The 13,639-nt window shown below is 34.3% G+C and overlaps 3 protein-coding genes across 7 annotated transcripts; 2 read left to right on the top strand and 1 right to left on the bottom strand.

Moving 5' to 3' along the window:
- The first annotated feature begins 182 nt into the window (after positions 1 to 182).
- Positions 183 to 3,593, top strand: LOC106383086 (regulation of nuclear pre-mRNA domain-containing protein 1A). The gene is made up of 7 exons (XM_013823198.3): positions 183 to 486; positions 597 to 844; positions 1,765 to 1,920; positions 2,006 to 2,165; positions 2,252 to 2,397; positions 2,711 to 2,746; positions 2,828 to 3,593. The coding sequence occupies exons 1-7, from the start codon at positions 411 to 413 to the stop codon at positions 3,437 to 3,439; spliced, it is 1,434 nt and encodes a 477-aa protein (XP_013678652.1). The 5' UTR covers positions 183 to 410; the 3' UTR covers positions 3,440 to 3,593.
- Positions 3,594 to 3,912: 319 nt separating this feature from the next.
- LOC106416036 (uncharacterized oxidoreductase SERP2049-like) lies at positions 3,913 to 5,475 on the bottom strand. Its single transcript, XM_013856865.3, has 4 exons — positions 5,317 to 5,475; positions 4,846 to 5,215; positions 4,455 to 4,614; positions 3,913 to 4,363 (listed from the first exon to the last, which is right to left on the bottom strand). Exons 1-4 carry the CDS (start codon positions 5,395 to 5,397, stop codon positions 4,021 to 4,023), a joined length of 954 nt encoding a protein of 317 aa, XP_013712319.2. The 5' UTR covers positions 5,398 to 5,475; the 3' UTR covers positions 3,913 to 4,020.
- A 4,833-nt stretch (positions 5,476 to 10,308) lies between these two features.
- Positions 10,309 to 13,520, top strand: LOC106383049 (transcription factor TGA4). Of its 5 annotated transcripts, none has more exons than XM_048746762.1 (8): positions 10,309 to 10,634; positions 11,339 to 11,510; positions 11,582 to 11,653; positions 11,740 to 11,799; positions 11,877 to 12,018; positions 12,323 to 12,585; positions 12,791 to 13,018; positions 13,097 to 13,520. In XM_048746762.1, the coding sequence occupies exons 2-8, from the start codon at positions 11,349 to 11,351 to the stop codon at positions 13,247 to 13,249; spliced, it is 1,080 nt and encodes a 359-aa protein (XP_048602719.1). In that variant the 5' UTR covers positions 10,309 to 10,634; positions 11,339 to 11,348; the 3' UTR covers positions 13,250 to 13,520. The 5 variants fall into 5 exon arrangements, with proteins under 5 accessions (XP_048602719.1, XP_013678618.1, XP_013678633.1 ...); XM_013823164.3 differs by having other exon boundaries at positions 12,314 to 12,585; XM_013823179.3 differs by having other exon boundaries at positions 10,356 to 10,634; positions 11,320 to 11,510; positions 12,314 to 12,585.
- The last annotated feature ends 119 nt before the right edge of the window (positions 13,521 to 13,639 follow it).

The following is a 13,639-nucleotide window of genomic DNA, read 5'->3' as shown; positions in this document are numbered from 1 at the left end:
TTTTATCTATTTTGAAGTAATAAATATTTTCTAAAACATCAACTATTATAAAATGGAGAGAGTATAACACTAGGTCTTGTTGTGGGGTACTACAATGGGTTATATTTTTAAAATTTAAATATTTTTAAAATCAACAAATTTTTTTAGGTAAAAACAAAATGAAGAAATTTTTTTTAGAGAAACAAAAATAAACACAACTTTCCTCTCTTCTCTGCGTCAAAACGTCGTCGTTTTCTGTCATCCTCTATTCCTAATCTGCTTCCCCGCCTGCGTGACTGTTTCTAGGGTTTCTCCGTTCTCACTCCGCCGCACAATCTCTCCAGCTCCGCCGCCTTATCCTCTCTCCCATCTCACCAGCCGTAACCCAATTCGGCAACTTCTCAGCTTCTCCTTCCCCAAAATCGGCACAGATGAGTACTGTATTCAGCGAAGAGATCCTAATCGACAAGCTCGCGAAGCTCAACAGCACTCAACAATCCATCGAAAGTATCCTCTTTTTCACTTCTCCCACTCATCAAAACCCTTAAAGTTCTCGACTTTATCCTCATATAGATCTCGTAGTTTTGCTAAAGTTTCGATCTTTTTTGTGATTTAAGCTCTATCGCATTGGTGTATATTCAATCGGGTCAAAGCCGAACTGATCGTGACGACATGGGAGAAGCAGTTTCACAGCACGGAGATGGCTCAGAAAGTGCCTCTTTTGTATTTGGCTAATGATATTCTCCAGAACAGTAAGCGTCAGGGTAACGAGTTCGTGCAGGAGTTTTGGAATGTTCTTCCTAAGGCGGTTAAAGATATTGTCTCTCAGGGAGATGATCGTGACAAAGGCGTCGTCTCTCGTTTGGTAAAATCTCTATTTTGTTAAATGTTGGTGTTAAGAAGCTATTAAGTGTTTTGGGGGAGAACACATGTTGTAATGAATAGTTTGATGCGTGTTCTAAAAATCGGTATAGGCAACGCAAATTGGAAGTAAAGGAAACATTTTTTTTTCAGAATCAGGCGTTCGAAAAATCGGTTTCTTGTTCTAAAAATCGGTATAGGCAGCGCAAATTGGAAGTAAAGGAAACATTTTTTTTTCAGAATCAGGCGTTCGAAAAATCGGTTTGGGCCTCTGCCTAATCTATAATCTCTTATAGAACGTCTAACTACTGCTTAGCGATTTCTTGAACATTGGAAGTAAGCAAAACGATTTTTTTTCAGAAGGATTTATTAGGAAAATCGGTTTAGCCGTTCAAAAAATCGATTTGGTCCAGTCTAATCAATAATCTTTTATAGAATGTCTAACTACTGCTTAGCGATTTCTTGAACATTGGAAGTAAGCAAAACGATTTTTTTTCAGAAGGATTTATTAGAAAAATCGGTTTAGCCGTTCAAAAAATCGATTTGGGCCTCTGCCTAATCAATAATCTCATATAAAACACGTGTCTAATTACTGCTTAGCGATTTCTTGAACATTTGGTTTCTTTGGTACAAGTTTTTTTCTTAAATCTGTTTATGCTCAATCCAATGTTTAGAGAAAGATTTATTTTTTTACACTCTAGAAATGAGGATGTTATATATGATTAGTGTGCTTGTTGTTTGCGAATAGGTTACAGTATCAGCATTTGTTTATTTTCTTTAAGTATATGATTATGTCTCATCTGGGATATTGTGATGATTGATGCTAGGATGAACTTATTTAAGGTTCTTGCATTAGGTGTGTGATGATGGTGTGTGAGGTTTGAAACGTGAATAAAGAAGTATTGTGTTTACTTTTTATTGTAGGTGAAGATATGGGAAGATAGAAAAGTGTTTGGATCACGTTCGAAGAATCTTAGGGACGTGATGCTTGGAGAAGATTGCCCTTTGCCACTTGATGTCAGCAAGAAGCGTCCTCGTGGATCCAAATCCTCAAAACGTGATTCAAAGTCGTCCAGAACGGTAAACACCGAGATTTCATTTTCTCTTTTATTGATATTAGTCAAATTTCATTACAGTTCTTTGTTTGTGTTGCTTTGATATGCAGAAAGTATCAAGTGGAGGAGGTGTGGCTGAGAAGATATCATCAGCATATCATTTGGTTGTTGCAGAAAACTCGAATGAAGAAGCTGAGATGAGTAAATGCAAGTCTGCAGTTAAACGTATCAGGAAGATGGAGAAAGATGTTGAAGAAGCTTGCTCTACTGGTGACAATCTGTTCTTACTACCTGCACCACTTGTTTCTCTCGCTCTCTCTCTCGCTTTAATTCATATGTTGTGTCTCTGTCTCCAGTGAAAGACAACCCTAAGAGAAAATCACTGGCGAAAGAATTGGAAGAGGAAGAATACCTTTTGAGACAATGTGTTGAGAAGCTTAAATCTGTTCAAGGAAGTAGAACTTCCCTTGTTAACCAGCTTAAAGACGCACTACGAGAACAGGTACTATTGATTTTCTCAGGTTGGCAAGTTCACTATTTTGCAATGTTTATTTATTATATATTTATATTAGGCGTTTTATTTTTGTAGGTTTAATTATAAATGTTAAAATTAGATATACAAAAAAAAATGAAATCAGATAAATTTGTGGATCTTACACTAACATTATTACTTGATTTAACCGATTTAAATCGAATTAGACCGATTTAAAAGGGCTTAAACCGATTTGAGCTGCTTAAATTGGATTTTAATTTTTAAGACAATTGTTTCTGCTAGTTTCTGATCTATCTTTCATTCCTTTGCTTGTTGGTGTCAGGAATCTGAACTGGAGAATCTTGAAGCTCAGATTCAGGTATGTGTATGACCTCACACAGCATCTCTCACCTTGTGACCCGCTTGACCTTAAGCTCATGACTACTTTTGTTATTACCAGGTAGCACAAGAACAAACAGAGGAAGCTCAAAAGATGCAGAAACGTCTCAAAGATGAGGATTATGTATCAAAACCACCAACCATTGCTCCGGGCTCAGTCTCTGCAACTGAGACAACTGATAACAACAACAGCACTAAGTCTGGTCAAACATCAAAGATGACGCCTGCTTCTATAGCAGCGATGCTCACAGCATCCACCTCATCACACATGATCATGCAATCTGTTCTCTCTTCATTCGCAGCTGAAGCAACAAAGACTTCTGGTCTATCCAAACCAGAGAGCACAGTTCCCGTTTCAGACAGTAATGCTTTTGTTCCTTCTTACAACAACCCCCAGAACCAGACACCTATAACACAAGGTCAAGGTCAGTACCACTTGATCTCTAATCCAGCAGCACCACAACAGTTTCTAAAACAGCCGGTAATGAACAATCCTTATGGCTTTGGTAACATTCCGTTAATGCCACCTGGACTCCCGCCGCCTCCACCACCACCCCATATGCAACAGCCTCAGATTCCTCAGTCGAACTCAGCTCAACAACAACAACCTCAACAAGGTTCAACTTTCCAGCCACCGGGAATAATGTATTATGGAGCTCCACACCATTCTTAAAAGTTAGAAGTTATGTTAGTTAGATAGTTGTGACCCTTTTTATCTGCGGATATGTTGGTTTTGATGTTACATTGTTGGGTCTTTAAAGCGGAAAAAATGTTCCTCGTGTTGTAGAAACGTTCACCTTTCTTATAAATATTTGTACTATTGAAAATTGGCCTAGCACAAAATTCTTCAAATGCTAGGTCCATGGTCCATATAGCAAATGATTACTTTGCTAGAAAACAAAAATCGTATTTGCTATAAAAAAAAAAGGAGACGTTGCAATCATTGAAAAGATAAATCAGAAATGTACAGGAGATTTCAAACTTTAGCGATCATCTGGAAATCATCAATTCGACCACCACAAAAGTCTTGGACAAGCTGTTCCCATATCTTGGACTACCACCAAAATTTATTAGAAAAATATTTATTTAGACGAATATCTTTAGTATCGAGTTTGTTTATTCTTGATTATTAATGCGAAAATCTTCTGACCAGTCTTATATTTTTTTATATTATCTCATTGTTGAATAAAACATATACCCCCCCAAGCAAGACATAAGATTACATTATCAGACTCCGAAGAAGCTTTTACATGATTAGCCCTTTTTCATTAAAGCCTTCCTCTGGAGGGAATCTTTGAACCAAATGGGCATATGATACATTATTGCCATGAAGGTGGAATATCTGCCTGACGAGAACCAAGCCGGTGGGTTCTTCTTTAGCACAACAGCTACGATGTCTTTAGCGAATGTTTCAGCAGGAGTTGGCTTCCTCCTCTGGAAAAAGAATAGCCTCTCTATCATACCTTCTTCGTAAGCCTTGTATAGTTTCAGCTCAGGCATTTTCTTGAAGACGTCTACAGCTGAGTTTGCTAGGTTTGATTTTATTCCTCCTGGGACGACATCTATGACGTCAATGCCAAAGTGGTCGAGCTCCAACCTGCGGTTAGTAAAGGAACCATTACCAAAAAAAAACTGAAGAAGCGAGACCATTAGATAATTTGAATTAATGAATGGTCTCATTTCTGAACCTGAGGGAATCGGTAAGAGCATGAATAGCAGCTTTGGTCCCTGTATAGACACCTGCCCATGGACTTGGTGACATCACAGAGATACTTCCAACGTTGACAATCTTTCCCTTTTTCTTAGACACCATATGAGGTACAACGGCTTGAGTCATCCTCACGGTACCTGCATGGTCGTATATTCACTTCTTGAAATGTTTCCACATTAATTTTTCTTGTAACTCATTAAAAAGGTTGGTCTTGAGATTTTGATTACTATAAACAATTAGTATGAATTTATATAATTATTTTTTGTACAAATTCAGGGTCTATGTAAATTTATATAATGATTCACTAGCCTATTTTCGTGACCGGATTAATTAAATATCGTTATCGAAATCAAAACCAATTTTACTACCGAAAACATTGGTGTCAAAGGTGTTTTGCATGGTGGAGATAGGGATCTCAGCCATAGGACCGACGCACTGAATGCCGGCGCTGTTGACGAGAACGTCGACTTGGCCGAACTTATCTATAACATTCGACATGACATTGTTCACGCTCTGCTCCGACCGAACATCAAGCTCATGCACGAACATTCTCGGATCTTGCTCTAGATCCGCCATCTTACTCCGTGATCGACTCGTTGCCACCACACGACAACCGTTCTCAGCGAACTCACGTGCCAGCGCGTGACCGATCCCTCCGTGAGAGCATCCCGTTATCAGAACCACCGGACCCGCGTTGTCGCTTTCCATTCGAAGCCCTCGAGATTGAGCAACAATGGACTACAAGTTTGATGTTTATAAAGTCAATGCATGTCGGATAAAAACCATACGTGGAACTTTTAGACAAAACAATAAAGAGAAAAGAGTCGATGAATTGATACCACTTTACGAGGGTTAAGACGAGGAACTAACTGCGGTCTTGTCTGAACGTGTCCTTTGAACAAAGCTAGTGGAGTGGCCATTTTATTCCTGCAATGACTCAAAACGGTTCACGGAAAAAGTTTCGATTAGTACGTTACAAAATATATCAGTATTCAAACCCTAGACAACCTTTATATATAAATAGCCACCTCACTGTACTGATTGATTTGTCATTTTGTTTTTTCTCGGCAGAATCCATGTGCCATTTTCAAGAATTAAAATCAAGTACTGTGAATTAAAAAAAAGGTACTTTGAATTCAATTGAATATGCATGGCTTTAGAGAATGCATGGGGTGCATAATGCATTTGGAGCATCATTAGCACCATTAGTGATAGTATTTCACACATATTTTATTGTGTGGGTATCTTAAATAATTGAAAACTAGGTAATAACCCGCGCCTTGCGCGGGATGTGATTATTAGTTTCGTTATTTTTAATAAAAATACATTAAATCTGTTTAATCTGGATATTGTTCGGTTTTAAGTTTTTTTTTTGGTTTTTAATCTTCTAAAATATAACTATTATTTTAAATTAATATTTATTTTCGTTTATTCGGCTAAAATGTTTGATTTTTTTGATTTTTTCCGGTAAAAACAAAAATTAATATTATTTGTTTGTTTTCATGTTATGAATTTTAGATAGTCGTCATGTCGAACCAATAGTTTCATATTATAGTTTTTAAACAGATAATAATTTAAGAAAAAAAATTATTAAGACAAATCATTTCACTACAATTTTGTCGGTAGTGAAAGAAACATTAAGAAAAAATATTCCAACTTTCAAAAAAATTAGATACTTCAGTTGTGGTAAATACTTAGTTACAATGTGCTCACATCAAGGTGCACATATATGTGTATGTTAAAAATATATACAAATAGTTGACAAATATATAAAGATATTGTTAATTAATATTAAATGACTGTTTTGCTCAAAATAATAAATGAAAAATAAAAAAGGTTTTGCCATTAGTCATTTTTCATATAAAGAAAATAAAATTGTATCTGTAAATAGGGGTGGGCACAAATCAAATATCTGGGTATTTGGAAGCATTCGTGTCGATTCGATCTTTAGCCACCTAGATATTCGGTGACTCGGATATCCGAAATATTTTGGAATTTTAAAGAATATCTGATTTGATCCGTAAATAAAATAAAATAAAATTTTAAAAATAATTGAAAATTTTAATAATAACATTTTATTACAAAAATAAAACATTATTTAAATTTTTTAAATTCTAGTACCTAGTATAATAAATTTAATTCATAAAAATATTGTAAAAGTGATATAAAGTATAATATATATAACATATATATATATATATATAATTCTTTACATATATGTATATAAATCCATATAACAGATCGAATTAGATATATGTTCCTAAATGGTATTTGTGATTTGCTTCTTTTTGGATATTATATTTTAGTATTTGATTTGTTTCGTAGAGTTACGGATATCTATATTTTTTGGTTCAAATCAAAACGGATAATGAATATTTTACTCAATTTTATCCATAAACAATAAAATAATATATATATATATATATATATATATATATATATATATATATATAGTTTGGATTTTGATTCGTTATTTATTTTTATTTGAACCAAAAAATTAAGAGTTTTATTGCAACTATGTATGTGAGTTTTATATTAAAAAAAACGCAAAGTACATAGTGTGAACACATTTATAAATATAGTGTGAACGCGTTAACATATTTATTATCAAATCATTGTGAGGCTGCCACGTGTCTATTATAGTGTGAATGCATTTATTACAGTGCTTCTCTTTTAATATATAAGGGATTTCACGAAAGTATATCATTTGAGAAATCTTTGTGTGGGCCTGTGGGGTTTTCGAATATTCGTGGGGGCTGCTTAGTGATTCGAGCATTATTAGTGGTAGTTCTCACGGGTTATAGAAAGCATAGGATATGAGCCCGGGATATGGGTGGTAACTCAAAATAACTAAAATCTAAATAATCTATTATTTAAAATGTGTGTGGGGTTCTCAAATATTTGAGATGGTTACATTTATATACTATTAAATTTGTTTCATAAAACAAGATAATTACTGCCCGTGCCCATCCGTAATGTGATCCTTTTTCTTGTCATGATGTGAATTATTGGATCGCGTTAATCCAAAAAGTAGTATAGTACAAGTTGCCGAGCTTTTTCTCTAGTTAAAAGTTAATGGATCGCGGTTAGCCTAAGTAAAATATATTTCTGCTAAGAAATGTTTAGTTTTTGGGCCCTGATATTATGTTCTGCTTATTTTGTTGAGCCCGATTATTATTTTCTAGTTTCAGATATAAGCCCAATATTAATACTAACAAAAGTCCCCAAAAAATTCTGGATAGAAATAAATTGTATTTTATTTTTTGAAAAATATTCAGCTTATTCAATAGATCAGAAGGAGAAAACAAAAAGTAATAGAAGAAGATAAATAAAATGTAGTCAAAGGAACCAAAAGGAAAGAGAAGAAAAGGAAGTAATCTTAAAATGATGATAGTTCCCATTTGTCTTGGCCTCTTGGGGTAATGTCGCAAAGGCATCTCAACTTTGCTACTTTTTCTTTACTTTCATTACTACAAAAGTATATAATACATATCTGTGGGTTATTATCATGACTATCCTCTAATCCAAGAATTAGTATAAGTTATAATGAATAGAACACGTCGATAATCAAATGGGTAACAAAACTCTTATGAGTCTCACTTCAATAATATAACAACAATATACTCAATGGCTAATACTACATGACTACTTAACAAATCTAAAAAAATTCAAGAAAGTGTTACATTGAAATTCATCTAAAAAGCATCACAACTTTACACCTAGTAAGTTGATAAATGAGAAAATTCGCATACTTTTATTTAGCAATAGATAAGGCATAAGGGTAACTCACAACTTAACATAAAATGTCTTATTTTGGATTAGACCATTTATATTTCATCGTTTATTATAGCATCTTCTATCAAACTCCAAAAATCATATCTTCTTCTTTATAGAATAATCAATAATCTAATAGTATAAGTTAAGGCGAGAAAAATATTGTAGAGTTCATGAAACTCTCAGATTGGTATCAAATCATGAATTGCTTGCGAAACTAAGAATGAAAGAAATTCAGAGTGACGATAGCCACTCTAAGTGGCAACCCACTTTTCATAAGATAGCACTTGAGAATAATTCCCCAAATAGGCCAACGCAAAGCCAAAGAGATGGTGCTTCATGTCTCATTAGTTCATCTTTCCTCGAATTTCTTTATTTTCATTGTTGATGTTCCTTGTATTCGAATATATATTATTGCCATATTGTCCTATTGGTTAAAATTATTGCAATATCTAATACGTGTAAAATAAATACCACAAATCAATCAACCAACTTGATAAAACCTCCAAAATGGAATGAGGGGCTACATCCACTATCAAATAATGATTTGTGTCACTTTACACATAAATATCACTTGCACGCGAAATTTTTATAATGCAATAAAGTTTACAAAATATTATTACTTTTATTTACGGGCGTTGGTGTTTTATGTTGTTAACAAACATATCCGAAAGTAAACCTCAAATAATGATGTGTGAAGACATAATTAATCATATGATGGATCGGGAAAGCAATGAAACACGTGAACAAGATTTGTATGTATGTCATACGAATCTGTAACGTGTTGGTGTTGCAATACAGAAAACTGCACCAAAATTTATACGTAAACTTCAAATAATGATGTAAGAAGACATAATTAATCAAATGATGGATCGAGCAAACAATGAAACACGTGAACAAGATTTATAGTATCCATTGTGATAAACATAATAAGCAAAGAGGCAAGTGGGTAGAATAAGTTGCGGTAACACAAATGTCTCCTATGAAACATGAAGAGCCAATATTTTGTAATATCTCTTTATCAGCTGATTCCTTCCCAAAATGAAGTTTTCATTTTTCTTTTCTGTATATATAATATTATCAAATGTACGACAAGACGGATATGTGAATCTTTGAGCTGGCATTATTTGTTTTATAACTAAATATCATTTTTCCGTTCAACCTACGCCATCAATTTTCTTTTAATATTATTGTATCACTTTTTAGCATAAACAAATTATCATACCTTCGAAATGCTAAGGAAATTACATAAGCTTGATTGTGAAAGCTAAAACCTTCAAAAGCTTACATGTTGGTCTCTTATTTTGCTTATAGCCAACATTTGATCAGCATGTCTTAAAAATCGAAGCAACCCCACCAAAAATTACACTCGGTCACTTTACGTACTTTGTTGATAAATACTTTTAGACAGCACAAAATTAAGTATTTGTCCACAAATTAGCACACAAAAAAATCTTTAAAATAACATTATTAAAAGGTAAAAATTAAATATATTAATAAATTTGAGTTTAAAGTATAGTATTTAGAGGGGTGAGACTAGAGTTTAATGCTTAGAATAAAGAATTTTTTTTGTGACACAAAACTTAGAATATAGAGTAATTTAAAGTTTTTATTGATTAATAGAAAATTTTCTTTTAGAATGTTATCTATGAGATATGCAATACTTTGTTTGGTTGGTGTTGTTTTGTAAATTCCAAATATATAAAATTTTAAAAATAGCCGTTACAATATATATATTCCTCGAGCATTAACCGCCTTTCATTCCCGCGATAAGTCTAACCACTATGATTCAGCTCCACGCGCTTCTACTTTGCTCGTGTGCCGTCAAAACGAGTTATCACCACCGACGGGAGTCGCCGCTAAATTTGACGAAGTGTAGTGAATAAATAATATAATTCACACACATACAAAACAAAGAATTGTTACTGAATAAGAGGAAGAAAAAAACGGGTATAGTTTGAGAAAATTCCAAATCGACCTGGTGCGCACATCAACTAGGTAGTGGAAGATGATAAACCAGATAAAAAGAGAATAAGCACAAAGTGTTAAATAAACAAGTGCACTATTTCGAAAAGAATATACGGTAAAATAGAATCACCGAAGAACCAACCAACCAAAACAAAAAGAGACAAGAAGAAAGTTAAGTTTTACATTTTATCAAATATTTAGAAAATTTAAAGAGAATCATGTCAAAGGTCTCTTGCCGTGTTCTTGCATGATTCTTCTTCTTCCTCGAGATGGCTAGACCGATCTGAACTGCGGTTTTCTAGGCTTTGCGTCAGGTTTCGTCTCTGAAAGTGAAGAAAGTTCCTTTGCTTTTGGCTTACTTCATGGTTTCCGCGGGAAAAGTTCACTCTCTTTTGACTCAAAAGACGACAAGAAGGTTTCTTCAGATCTCTCTTCTTCCTATGTTCTGACTTTTTTTTTGTTTGATTTATTCTGTTCCTGTCTCTTACTGTATCGCCATGAATTATGAAAGAGTTTCAACTCTTTTAACCGATCATTGGGAGTCTAAAGAAACTCGATGATTACTTCTTCTATGAGCTGCCTTTCAATAGAATCTTGGCTTTTGTGCTACAAACAGAACGTTGATATCAAATCAGTGATAGATATTTTTTTTTCCTTATTGGGAGGTGTTTAAGATGGTCCACCATCAATAGCTAAAAGAAGGAGATACAGTGAGATCCATTAACTGACACTGACCTTATAGTTTGGTCATGTTTTTCTTTCTTGTAACAAATTTCAATTATCTGTTTATCTAATTGACAACCTTTCAAAGAAAAATACCAGCAAAAAAATAGTGTTTCTAGGGGTGTATATGAGTCAGGTGCTGCGCCTTTATCAATGGAGCTTATACAAGTAGAGGAGAGGTAGCGTTGACGTATTGAGTGATGCAAAATGACTTATAAGCCACACATCTTTCTTTTTATTCTAGCTGCAAATACCTTCTTACATAAAGCTTAACTTGTACTCTTAACTTTGCAGTTCTTGAGTTTTATTGGTTAATGAAGTTTTTTGTTTGTAACTTTGAAGTTCTTGAGTTGTATTGGTTAATGAAGTTGTGTAAGTGTCTCTTGCTTTTGCTAGTTGAGGAAACATGAATACAACTTCAACACATTTTGTTCCTCCGAGGAGATTTGAAATCTACGAGACTACTCTCAACCAAGTCAGTATGTGGGAAGAGAGTTTCAAGAACAATGGAGGCATATTTACACCTAACTCTATCATCATCCCCACAGATGCAAAACTAGACAGCTTGGTACTTACCTCAGTTCAGTTCTCTCATTTGAAGTTCAGAAACTAATGGTTGCTTTACATCTTTTGTTTCAGTCTGAGGATACTTCTCATGGAACTCCTCACAAGTTTGACCAAGAAGCTTCCACATCTAGACATCCTGACAAAGTAACTAACTATACCTCATTTGTATTTTTTTTTATCTTAACCCCTTTGGAGTATTTTTTTAAATTTAAATCTTCATCTCTTCACAGACACAGAGACGGCTAGCACAGAACCGGGAGGCAGCTAGGAAAAGTCGTTTGCGCAAAAAAGTATAAAACCTCATGAAACTAGTTAAGTTTTTGTTTTGTTTTGTTATATTGACTTTTTAGAATCTTTGTCTTTTCAGGCTTATGTTCAGCAGCTAGAGACAAGCAGGTTGAAGCTAATTCATTTAGAGCAAGAACTTGATCGTGCTAGACAACAAGGTTTCTATGAAGGGAATCGAGTAGATACTAATGCTCTTGGTTTCTCAGACAAGATGAGCTCAGGTTTGAATATTTACACCTTTTCTGGCAATTTCCTAACTATCTCCCCCAAAATAATTTTCGGGTGAATTTTCCAAAAATGTATACATAAATTATGGTCTGAAACTTTAAATTTTTAGATATAGTGCTAAATTTAAAACTTAAAATTTCAAAAAAACCGTTAAACATATATAGATGGAGTTATTAACTTTTAAAACTAGGTCATTACATCGTTAAATATACCGTTAATATTTTTTTTGGACAAAACCTGAAAATAATTTGAGACGGCATTGGGTTTGGTGTTGTTGTTACTTGTTAGGGATTGTAGCATTTGAGATGGAATATGGACACTGGGTGGAAGAACAGAACAGGCAAATAAGCGAGCTAAGAACCGTTTTACAAGGACAAGTTAGTGATGTAGAGCTTCGTTTGCTAGTTGACAATGCCATGAAACATTACTTTCAACTCTTCCGAATGAAGTCAGCAGCTGCAAAGATCGATGTCTTCTACATCATGTCCGGAATGTGGAAAACTTCAGCAGAGAGGTTTTTCATGTGGATAGGTGGGTTCAGACCCTCGGAGCTCCTCAAGGTAATCGATAAACTCGTGTTTCATCCATGGCTGGTTCTGAGATTTTGTAGGCTATACCAATTTAGTAACTGTATATTAAAAAAAATTACAAATTTTGGGGCTGTAGGCCAATGTTTCATTAGTCTATGCTCAAGAATCGACCTGGTTTCATCCATAGAAGTAATGACTTTTCTTACAATATATATATTTATCTTGTTGTGGTTAGGTTCTGTTACCACATTTTGATCCTTTGATGGATCAACAAGTATTGGATGTGTGCAATCTGAGGCAATCATGTCAACAAGCTGAAGATGCTGTATCTCAAGGCATGGAGAAGCTGCAGCATACATTAGCAGATAGTGTAGCAGCGGGGAATCTCGGTGAAGGAAGTTACATTCCTCAAATAACTTGTGCTATGGAGAGATTGGAAGCTTTGGTCAGTTTTGTGAATCAGGTAAGAGAACAGATTTTACCTCTTAATCTCTTTATGACAAGAATTGTTTCTTAAACTGTTGTTCTTTGTTTGTTGTAGGCTGATCATCTTAGACATGAGACATTGCAACAGATGCATCGGATCTTAACCACTAGACAAGCGGCTAGGGGTTTGTTAGCATTAGGTGAGTATTTCCAACGGTTAAGAGCTTTAAGCTCGAGTTGGGCGACTCGGCAACGTGAACCAACGTAATAAAGGAGACAAGATTTCAAGAAAGGTTTGAGAGACTATTAAGAATCAAGAATGGTGTTTGCTCGTGAGTGGATTTTGGACAAGAACATAAGCTGCTTATATGATGATGATGATCGTCTTTGTGGCTAAAGAAACTGTTTGAAGAAAGTTGTAAATATAATCAGCAACGTAAATGTTTATAGCTTATGTGTGCTTTGCGTGTATATATGATTCCAGTGTGATGATTTCTAAAAATTACGGGATCATAGAATAAAAAGTTAATTAAATTAAACATGATCAATACAGTCATAAGATGAAAAAAATATATTAAATTTTGTATGCACAGAAAAAAAATGGGATTAGCTTTTCTTCTGCCTTTACAAGGAAGGGAAAAATAACCAACAAAAATAT

The sequence above is a fragment of the Brassica napus genome, chromosome C2 (genome assembly GCF_020379485.1).
Source record: "Brassica napus cultivar Da-Ae chromosome C2, Da-Ae, whole genome shotgun sequence".
NCBI lineage: Eukaryota > Viridiplantae > Streptophyta > Magnoliopsida > Brassicales > Brassicaceae > Brassica > Brassica napus.
This window is presented reverse-complemented; position numbering and strand designations above follow the sequence as displayed.

Coding starts and splice junctions, on each gene's coding strand:
- LOC106383086 (XM_013823198.3), top strand. CDS start 411: ATGAGTACTGTATTCAGCGAAGAGATCCTAATCGACAAGCTCGCGAAG. Junction 1,921..2,005: donor ATTCAAAGTCGTCCAGAACG/GTAAACACCGAG, acceptor TTTGATATGCAG/AAAGTATCAAGTGGAGGAGG. Junction 2,398..2,710: donor AAGACGCACTACGAGAACAG/GTACTATTGATT, acceptor TGTTGGTGTCAG/GAATCTGAACTGGAGAATCT.
- LOC106416036 (XM_013856865.3), bottom strand. CDS start 5,397: ATGGCCACTCCACTAGCTTTGTTCAAAGGACACGTTCAGACAAGACCG. Junction 5,216..5,316: donor GTCTTAACCCTCGTAAAGTG/GTATCAATTCAT, acceptor TCAAACTTGTAG/TCCATTGTTGCTCAATCTCG. Junction 4,615..4,845: donor CTTTGACACCAATGTTTTCG/GTAGTAAAATTG, acceptor ACGACCATGCAG/GTACCGTGAGGATGACTCAA.
- LOC106383049 (XM_013823164.3), top strand. CDS start 11,349: ATGAATACAACTTCAACACATTTTGTTCCTCCGAGGAGATTTGAAATC. Junction 11,654..11,739: donor CATCTAGACATCCTGACAAA/GTAACTAACTAT, acceptor ATCTCTTCACAG/ACACAGAGACGGCTAGCACA. Junction 12,019..12,313: donor CTCAGACAAGATGAGCTCAG/GTTTGAATATTT, acceptor GTTACTTGTTAG/GGATTGTAGCATTTGAGATG.